General features: G+C 36.0%; 1 protein-coding gene across 1 annotated transcript; it reads right to left on the reverse strand.

Moving 5' to 3' along the window:
* Positions 1-4,352: 4,352 nt before the first annotated feature.
* On the reverse strand, positions 4,353-9,962 carry LOC145254667 (protein fem-1 homolog A-like). Its single transcript, XM_080113313.1, has 2 exons — positions 9,941-9,962; positions 4,353-8,002 (listed from the first exon to the last, which is right to left on the reverse strand). Exon 2 carries the CDS (start codon positions 8,000-8,002, stop codon positions 6,347-6,349), a length of 1,656 nt encoding a protein of 551 aa, XP_079969439.1. The 5' UTR covers positions 9,941-9,962; the 3' UTR covers positions 4,353-6,346.
* Positions 9,963-10,668: the final 706 nt, after the last annotated feature.

Here is a 10,668-nt window from a genome sequence, read left to right on the forward strand (position 1 = left end):
TTCTTTCACAAATATAGCGGAAGTTGGCTTAACACTTCCTAAAATATTATATTATGTGTGTGTGTGTGTGTAGGGGGGATGGGAAGAGTTTTATGCACGTGACATTTGCGCATGCGTAGGTTTTCATTAAATGAAACTCGTAATCTCCCAGCAAATCAAACACACAATTCGTATCGGCTATCTGGAAGCGGAACTATAGAATAGTAATTTAGCATAATAAATTAAAAAGTATGTTTTGATATCCCATTATTTAAAAAAATAAAAATAAAAAAAATTAAAACAAAAAAAAAATCGAATATAAAAAAATTACATACGAGCGCATTTCCTGTAACGTTTTATTTTCTAAACGAAAAATATTTTTCGAAGGATATTAATAAAAAGATATAAAAATAAAACAAATTCCAACATTTTATTCTTTTTTATTCGAATTAAATTTATTATCAATAAACTCCAAAAAATTGAAAAAAACAAACAAAAAAAAAAACGCTTTAGTAAATTTATACAACGCTATCCAAAGATGAATTCAGTGTAATGGTCACCAGATCTCAGTTTTCTTTCTTTATTTTCACTATAAATAAATATGGCACTTTGCCCTTGAATGAATTATGTTTACTTTTTTGGTATACGAATTCTATTGAAAGGATCGGATACATTTCTTGACTTGTTTACATCTAATATCTTAGCTATACAAAGTTCAAAGAGTACATTTTCATATATCGAACAACTCTATGTATCTGGCAGTGTTCTTGCTAAGGTTTCGTGTCAGAATGTCTTCGATAATCGAAAAAAAAAATCGATTTATGAAAGAACAGGAGATTTTTGACCAAAGTTAACACCTTATACAGCCTAACATCACAAGTGCATTTGAAGTTTTATTACCGCACAAGCAGAAAGGTTCGGCACATAAAATCAACAGTGGGTACTTTGATATGGCAAGGGCGCGTTTAAAATGAATGTTTCTGTTTATAGCACAATTGGACCATGATAATTGACTTTTTTCATTTTAAACTTAAATTCAAACCATTATCACCGCACAAGCATTAAGGCTAAGCATATACCATCTATATATTGATATGACAAGGGTGTGTTTTAAAATGAAGTCTTTTGTTTATAGCACAATTAAACCATGATATTTGACTTTTGCATTCTAAACTTTAATTTAAGTCGTTATATATAAAAAATAATTTTTATAAAATGAACAGTAGGTTCTCTACAGTGCAATGTATTGTGAACTAAGTCACTACGGAGACGCATATGAGGCTTCTTCCCGGTGCACCGCCATGGGTCCCTAACCAGAGCAGACAATACATCGTTTGATTGAAAAAAAAAAAAAAAAAAAAAAAAAAAAAAAAAAAAAAAAAAAAAAATGGTCGATTTCACAGATTTCGATGACAAAAATATGAGAATGTGAAACATTCGTTCATCATCATTCAATCCTGGGCAACGTCGGGTCTCTCTGCTAATTATTTAATAAAGCGTGCTTAACACAATGAATTGCATAAATGTACATATATAGTGAACTATGTATGACAATTAAGCTATATAGAATTTCCGGATTTCATTCTCGTAAGGACTCATCAGGCTAATGCATGAAATTGATGCTAACGCGTTATAATATATAATATATATATATATATATATATATATATATATATATATAGTTTGTATTACGTTTGCTTTTTAACCAATCACATTCCTTGTTATTCTGATCCTGTTTGCATCAGCCAATAGCTAGGCTTTTATCAGAAAGATCGACTGATTTCTATTTTAGCCATCTTTGTTTATTTTGGGAGATGGTGCTTTATGCGTTTTTTTTTTTGGGGGGGGGGGTTGTATGCATTAGAAATTGACTTTGTTTTAATCTGGATGTGCTTGGCTATGTTTTCTTAACTTTGTTTATATTTAAAGTGTTATATTATGTTTTATTTCTACTATTTAAAAGGTTTCGGTTTTCTTTAAAGTTTAGGATTTCTCATTCAGACAGTCTATAAAGATCGTCTAAATTCCTACATGTGCCGGTTTGTCGTAATATTTCTCACTCGGCTATCGTCAGGATTTAACTTTGAATTTCCAGTAATGGGTTGCTTGGTGCCGTTTTTATTTTATTTTATTTATTTTTATTTTTTGTAATTGAATGGGCTTATATTGGCATGATATCTGCTTTTAAAATCTAAAGAGGTCATACTTACGCTATTATTTTAATGGTGTAGGGTTGATAATCAGCCCGACAGTACCTTCCCGACTGGGGTACGACGACTGAGTCTTACCTAGGAGGTCACCCCCCCCCAAGCCTTGCCACCTGGATTTCGCGTTACCTGAGGCGCCCCTACCGGAATGCCGAGGGGGATGGCCAGGGTGCCCTCTTTTAGGAGGGGTGCTAGCTTGACATCTTGTGACCTTGTGTCACATTATTATTTGGATTCATCAGACTACTGTTCTCATCTTGAATGTGATTTTCACGTTTCGGTCGATGTAACCCCCGACCTTCTTCAGATGTATCTTGTCAAACGGATAAATATTGGAACTCAAAAATTCAGAAATGTGTGAAGTTCAGAAATACCGATTAAATTAAATATCAAATTTTAATGTAATGACGTGTTTCTGAAAGAAACTAATATTATCCCCGCTTACTTAATCATCAAAAGATAAATCAGTTTTTGCCAGAGACAGACAGATACCAAATCTCTATTCATAAGAGATTACGATAGGTCTAAACGTTGTCAGATTAGAACAAGAGAAAAGACAGTTTCAGAATTTGGCTCCAAACGTTTTAACTTTTTAATGAAAATCGCTCCAGACCAGGTATAAAGCCAATTGATATACAGAGCTAAAAACAAAAATACTTAAAAGCCGAAAAACTAACCAACGATAAGTGTTAGATTCCGGCCCAGTAAACAGTAATTCTTTCCCTCTGTCAGAAACATTGCCTATGGAATACGAGGACAAAATATTACAAATATTTTAGAATAAACACACCGTCGGCAATTGTTACCTGTGTACATGGCGCAGTCATGACTTCGTTAAAACGTCCTCTTTGATTGAAAAATGCTGACATATTCGACAAAGGAAGAAGTATAGAATACGAGGTACTTTCAATAAGTCCGAAGACTTCTTTTTGTACATGCGTTTAAAATTGTTGTAGACTTGAAAATTCAGTATGTTATTGCTGTACATACGAGATGATTGACCAGTTTTTATGATTTCAGGTTCAAATGATCAGCTACAGCAGTAATTAGAATACACCCTACTAAAGCCTGATTGTCACAGCTGGTGAATTCCAAAAAAATACAATATGGATGCGAGGACACTTTAAAAGAACTATATGCAATAAAATTCTTTTTTAAACTTGGAAAAATGCCACAGAAACGTATGGAATGCTCCACACTGTTTTTGGACCATCTTGCATGAATCAAAATTTTTTTTTTTACATGGAGGTCACCACTTATCAAGGCCCGGAAGCCACTAGAGGATAAGGGTTATTGCGTGTACAGTAATCAATGGGATAGTATCGTAGTAATCGTTAGTATTGGGAGATTTGATAAAGTGTCTTAAGGGGGCGGTTCATCAGGAATTTGTTTATGTTGGACTTGAAGACATCCAAGTTGTAGTAAAGTTGGGAAGCAGGCAGACGGAACAGAGTTCCACAGGCGTGCAGTTCTAAGAAAGAGCTTTGTTCATGGAATCCACGTTTTGATTTAGGCACAGATAAAGAGTAGGGGAAATTAATGACAGTGGTTTCAGCTAGACAGGTGTTTATCGTGAAAGATTGGCGAAGGGGACCAGGGATTGGAGCTCAGACGAGCACTTGCCATAGAAATAACGATAAAACAAAGACAGGCTCGCAACGTCTCTTCTGTGGGAGAGAGGTTGTAGGGAAGAGAAAAGGGCATCCCCACTAGGCCACGAAGTCTATTTTGGACTGTCAAGGCAGGATAGGCTGTTTTAGCAGCTCCTGTCCAGATGTGACAGCAGTACTCCATCCTTGGACGTACTTGGCTTTTATACAGATAGAGAATTGAATCAGTAGGGAGATCTCTTCTGGAGCGGTAGAAGGATCCCACCATCTTCCCAGCGACCTTGGCAACAGACTGGATGTACGTGTTCCATTTCAGATCAGGAATAAAGATCTAACCCAGAAGCTGGTAAAAACATGGAGCATCCATTTCAATTGATGCCAGATGGGGATCAGAGCGTTGATGTAAAGATTGGGGCTTGGTTTTAAATGCATTAAAAGGTAACCAGCTACCTCTTCCCCCACTGAACCACGCGCTCAAGATCAGAGGAGAGAGAATCAGAGAGAACTTTTTGATTTACGGCCTTTGATGTGCAGCCATAGATGGTCGTGTCATCAGCATAGAGGTCAACGAATGATTTAAGTACGTGATTATTGACGTAGATCAGGAAGATCTAGGTCAAATGTCACGCCATAGCAGCAGAAAAAAAAACGAATTCACAGAGCGAATTTTGTAAGATAAAAGTGGCCGAAATAATATATTTACGACCACGTTTCGTAAGTGTTAGATATTATGATCTGTGTAGCATATAAAAAGTTATAAGAATGAGCGAGCAAGCCTAGAAGCACTCAGAAAAAATAGCATTTTCGCTTTTATAGATTACTAGCGGGGTTACCCGGCGTTGTCCGGATATTTGAAGGTGTAAAAGAAAAAGTTTTGGTAGGTAGGTAAGCTCGAACCCCAACCCTTGAGTTAATAGACTGAGGACCAACCGCCACACTACGATGGCAAAGAACAGAGAATGTGAAATAAAATCCTTAAAAAGTGCATGTTTAATTAGTTCAAAGATCACGCCACAGTGAATGAAAAGTGGCAGGTGCGCGCGGAATTTAATTCCGCACTTAATTTTACTGCGGGATAGTTCTTTTGGGTTTGTTTTTGTACCCAACTTTAGTTTTATTTTCCTAACGTGTTTGGGAAAACCAGCTTCCCTAATGGAAGCAATTGTCTGATATGACGGTGAAAACCGACATTGACCAAACATCTATCGCTTTCTGGACGCTGCGAGTGACAGGAAGAGATCCCAGTTTCAATTTTATACAGAAAAGCGAAACGATTGAAAAAAAAAATAAATAAAATAAAATAAAATAAAATTAAAATAAATAAAAAATTAAAAAGATTTGAAAAAGTATTAAAAGGTGAAACAATGAAAGTCAAAAAATCCCAGGCAACTTCAAATACGTGTATTTTTCAATATTATCCGAAGAAAAAATTTTAACGAGCAAAGCCACCACTACAGAGAGATAAGGCCGGTCAACTGAAAAATGCCGTCACGCATAATAGGCAAAGAAAGCAAGATCTGTCGAGCAGATAGACGATAATGAAAGCTTTTTGAAAATCTTTAAAATATTGCAAAAGAAAAATAACCTGAAAATAAACTCAAATGTTCGAGGTAAAAATTGTCCATTTTGAGCTACATGGAGACAAACGACATTACGATGGTAAGGAGTCATTCTAAGGAGCATTTTAGCATTGTAAAATTTAAATTAATATTGAATAAAAGTATAGTGTTCGTTATTTGTCTCTTTTTCAATATATTAAAGAGTCGTCATGTTTTTTTCAAAAAGCATGTCAGTGACCGCTCGGCAGATTTTGTTTGACTTACCAACTACGCGTGACGTCATTTCAGTTAACAGATCTCGTCTCTTGGTGATGGTGGCAGAGCACAATTAAAAAATATTCGAAATATTTCATTTTTAAAATCAAAACTGAACACTACCTCACTAGGAGTTAGCATGGTGAAAGAAATGGTTTTGGTAAGGCTCAAGAATTGTCAGGATAGAAAGAAAGCCATTGGAAAGTGTTGGAGCAGGATACGATCCAGAATAAAATCTTATTTTACAAGGAATTAAAATTAAAAACCACGTAGAAATATTTTAGGGATAAAATTGAAACAAATTAAATTATCGAAATAAAAATAGTTAAAATTTACGGAATAAAACAATCGATCAAGTACTGAAAAATAGATATAAATTGAAAAGATACATAGAAGGGAGATCTTCGTATATTTTTCTGGGGTGTTCCTCTAATTATAAAGCAATTGCGCAGTCACTAAAAAAAAAAAAAAAAAAAAATATCAGGCTAACGAAATCAATATGGACGTTCCATTTACTAACAAGGTCACGAGACTTAAGCCGTGTCTTTCTTGCACACCATACGACCGGGCGGCAGTTCGTTTTAAGCTCAACGGAAAATAAAGGGAAAAAAATCCTTAATTGGTATGAATTTTAATAAATGAGGGCAAGCGTTTCGTAGTAATCTTCTTTGATGCTGACTAGACTGGTTAATAGTCAGAGCAGATAGATTTTAAGGACAGATATTAGAAATGGTTCTTAGATGACACCGCTACTTTGTAGCATATTATATGGGCTCATACCGAATTGATTAAGCGCATGCATATTGCCCCCCAAAAATTTTAACAAGCTTGCTAAACGTAAGATATGAGGATAATCTGTTGGTAGGGAAGCGGCGGCGTGCAGTGGGGTGTTTCCTTGGTTGTCGGTGCAATTCAGATTATCCGAACAATTAATAATTAAGCAAATTACAGAATATTCAACCGTATCTTCAATCGCTAAATGAAGTAACGTTGTTGGGTAAGGACTAAAATGCCACTTCATCACGTCGAAAATAGCATCGCTTTGTAATTTCTTGTCGACGTCGGACAGTTCAAATTCACTCAGGTCGGTTAGAAAATACAGTACACGTTTAAGAAGGCGTATATAAACAACACGGGGAAACGGATTTTCACGCTTAAGCAACAATGTCCAGTCAATTTCTTTCATAAAAGAAACCAGATTTTTTAATTTGGTTAAAAGCTCATCCTTGTTTGAGGAATTATATTCAAGATGGCTGCGAAGCAACTTTTCGAAGGTGTCAATAGCCATAGAGCTAGGAGAAATAGAGCCGAAATGAGGGAAAAAGTGCAATTCCACAAGTTCGGAGAGTACTTTAATCGTTCGCACAAAGTCCTTTTGAGTATCGGGATGTTGTGCAACCATCACACATGTATTTGCTAGAATCTGGCTTGTTGGAGAAAGCAAGCGACGAAAAACTAGCAATGACTGCGCATGAAGCTCGGCAGAATTATTCTCCATAGAGTCGAGTTGTTCTTCGCTTGTAAATTCCAATCCCAAATCAGTTGAAGGTTTATTCTCGAATTTATCTGAAACGCCAAACGAATGTTCGACCCGAATTCTTAACGCTTTCCTCCAACATTGCAACCCCTTGTCCACGCGCAATTCAAATGTTATAAATTTCGCTCCACATATCTCCAGAGCACGCACATAATCTTTGAGTGAGAATATTTTATAATTCAACAAAAAGTGCATCGCATTGTTCTCCTCATTCAAGATGGCTATGCACAAAGCGTTTTCGTCAAAATCGTTAGTTGCTTTTGGGTCTATGCAATTTGGCAGAAGAGTTTTCATTTTGTTAATATTTCCAGCGGCCACCGCAGATAAAAATGGCTTCACATCATTTAAACTCATATCATCCAGATAAGCAAGTAAATCGGGAAGATCCTCAGCGAACTCTATAGATTTAATTTCATCGACGTATTTTCTTAAAATAGAGAGTATAAAGAAATACTTCTTTCTTGAGACGTACTGAACACATCTGATGGCTCCGTATACGTCAGCAGCAACAGCTCCACGTCGGAGCAATAAACTGAAGATTGCAACATCGAGCTTGGTGATGGAGACTCGCAATGGCGATAACCAAGTGTTATCAGACTTGTAACGCTCAGAGATATCAGCTTCACATTCGTCCAAGAGATACTTCACAATGTCTCGAAAGCCGAGCTCACAGGTATATCCGAGTAGACTTTTATTCTTGACCTTTTGGCAGACAATCGACTGCCGAGTACGCAGCGTTAAGCAATCCATAACTGAACGGATCTCATTGAGATCGTTCTTTGTTATTAAATCATATAAAAGTTGTCCTCCGGGTACAACTGCTTTGTCTACGGCAACTTCCACACTGCTGGCCATCTGAAAGAAAATGGTAGGATTAGAAATTTAGGATATTTCTCTTCCTGACGGTTTTCAACATTGTTAAAAAAATTAGTTTTCACACCGTTTTAACTGTTGCACTCCCGAGCCTTTGTCTTACTGCATCTATAACGCAAACATTAGTTTATCCATCGTTATACATTATAGTATTGTAGTTTTAAATTATACATGCAAGTCCTTACAGTCCCAATTGCTATACTCAAAATATGAAAGTAATTTTCAGGGTTTGAATCGATTAAATCTCAAATTAGAAGAATAAAAACTAATTTAAGGCCGGAGAGTACCACGGTTGAAAACATGGAGACTAGGGGCGACAAAAATTAAATTACTTGGAAACGCAAGTGTATTCTGTTTAAAATAGTATACAATTGTTTTAATTACAGGAATTAAATTTTATAAACGTATAATTGTAATGAACTATTAGAAATATTAAGAGGCCATTCTAATTTAAGGACAAATGTTGATTAAAGTAAATTATAGAAAACTGTTGCAATGATAGGCTGTCCATTACAATATTAGGGCGCCTCCTGTTGACCTCTGGAATCTGTAAGCAATTGTAAAGTCACTAAAAAAAAAAAAAAAAAAAAAAAATTTTAGAAATGGAAAGATCTTGAACAGTGACATACTCCACTCCTGTGTACTGTTATTGTAATATCTGACTCACGCGAATTTAAGATTCGAAAAATAACCTGATTATGAATTAGGCCGGAAAACTTTTCAGCGAGTATTGATTAAATTACTGTTTTTAATTTGAAGTTTAACCAGCGGCGCAATGGTTAAAGATCCACGTGGTAATCACTTAAGTAAAATAGTTCAACGTTAGCGACGCACTCTTAACTAGAGGCGATACTCAAAGTAGGATTACACAAAGACTTCTGGAAGGTTGCGACTCTCGAAGTTAAGGAGAGCCACCTCCATGATTAACCGAAAAAGGTTAGTCTTTAGATTCTAGAGTTCCGTAAACGCACTGTGGCAAATTGAAGATTTTATCGACCGATGTCTGGCGAAATAACAGGAGTTAGAATAAAAGATATCGATACTTGCCGAAAAGTAAAGTTTGGATAAAAAAAAAAAAAAAAAACTATTCTTTCACTTTGGCCGAATTCAGGGAGGAGGTATATGTCACTGTTCAAGATATCTTTCTATTTCTAAAATTGTAGAAGAAAGTAGTCTTAAGCTAAGCGGACAAAGCCCAAAGATATACATTTATGCGAGTCTTAGCCGAATATTATCTCCAATCCTGGTCATCGAGGTCTCGATAAGTTGGGAGGGGGCGGAGGAAACAGTTTTTATGGAAATACGAGACCGTCACCCGAAGTTATACCACTTGTTAGAGGCGGTTGTACTCGTACTGTGGTATTACCAGAAATATGCCGGCTGAAAATTCAACTTTAGACGCATCCAGCGAAGAGTTTAGTCAAAATTTTATTAATCTCATCCTCTTTACGTACCAGAAGCTGAAATGGAAGCAGTTTTAGCAGCATTTGTGTTCTGCGACAAATCGCAGAACTGCCACATTAACCCCCGGGCGTTACAGTTCTCAGGATTAACAATCCTACCGAATAACTAAGATGTGCGGCGAATGAAGTGTCCATGCAAAAAAAAAAAAAAAAAAAAAACACCAACAGTAAAGAAATATGCAAGATTTTAAAATTGTGAAAATAAACTAATTCCCAATACATAGTACTAAATATAGTATTCTGACCATATTGGCATAAATGTTCGCAAATAAAAACCTAATTATTTAAGACTGTACAATTTATGCAAGATATTCTAATTCCACATCCATAGCCAATAAAGGCAAGCTTAAAATAAATAAGGAATTGCTTGGAGAGAAATAATAATTAACACAAAACTTGCATTATATGACGTTTAGAAAAATATAAGAAGTTCCTTCGTAAATCTGCCTATACGCACCCTGCGTTACCTTATTATTTCTCGTTCCGCTCTGCTGTTTTAATGCACAAATGCTTCAATTTTATACCTTCATACGCAGTGCATGATTGGCATATTTGCATATATGATCGCTTCGTCCTCCAATGAAATTGCCACTAATGTTAGACAAAATAGTTTCAGTCAAATATTGTTTACCGTCAACATTTTAACAAAGTAGTAGAGGAGCTCGATAGTGACAATTGGTATGAAGGGTTGCCCCTACATTGACCAATGTCTTATATGTGGGGTTGCTCCCACATATGGTCTTTGCTTGCAGTATCTGCCGGAACAGATACTACATTTTGAGATATTAAATCCTTTATTCATGTTAAACATACATTGAAAATCAACAATGAACAAAAAACTTAGGCACATGGCCAACTCAAGAGGGGGGATGTGGGGGTCGTTGGTCATCCTTGTCACTCCAGAACTAAACAAAATCAAAAGTTTCTCCCAGCTAGTATCTTCTTTCACCATAATACAGCATTCACCCTTTTATATTGGGGGACGTCCTACTTAACTCTCAATTTTTAAAACATTTTTTATTGACGTATAAAAACAAAAAAGATAACAATAAAAATGGTACAATAATTCATTTGTGTCGAAGGCGGGGAGAGAAAAAAAAGGGAGGGGGTGATTAGTAGGACCCTCCCAACCCCGTCTAGTTGATAGACTGCCCGTTCCACTAGGTTTGTAAAAGGAACCTGGCT

Source organism: Euprymna scolopes, chromosome 30 (assembly GCF_053919585.1).
Source record: "Euprymna scolopes isolate OS-2025 chromosome 30, ASM5391958v1, whole genome shotgun sequence".
In the NCBI taxonomy this organism is placed as follows: Eukaryota; Metazoa; Mollusca; class Cephalopoda; order Sepiida; family Sepiolidae; genus Euprymna; species Euprymna scolopes.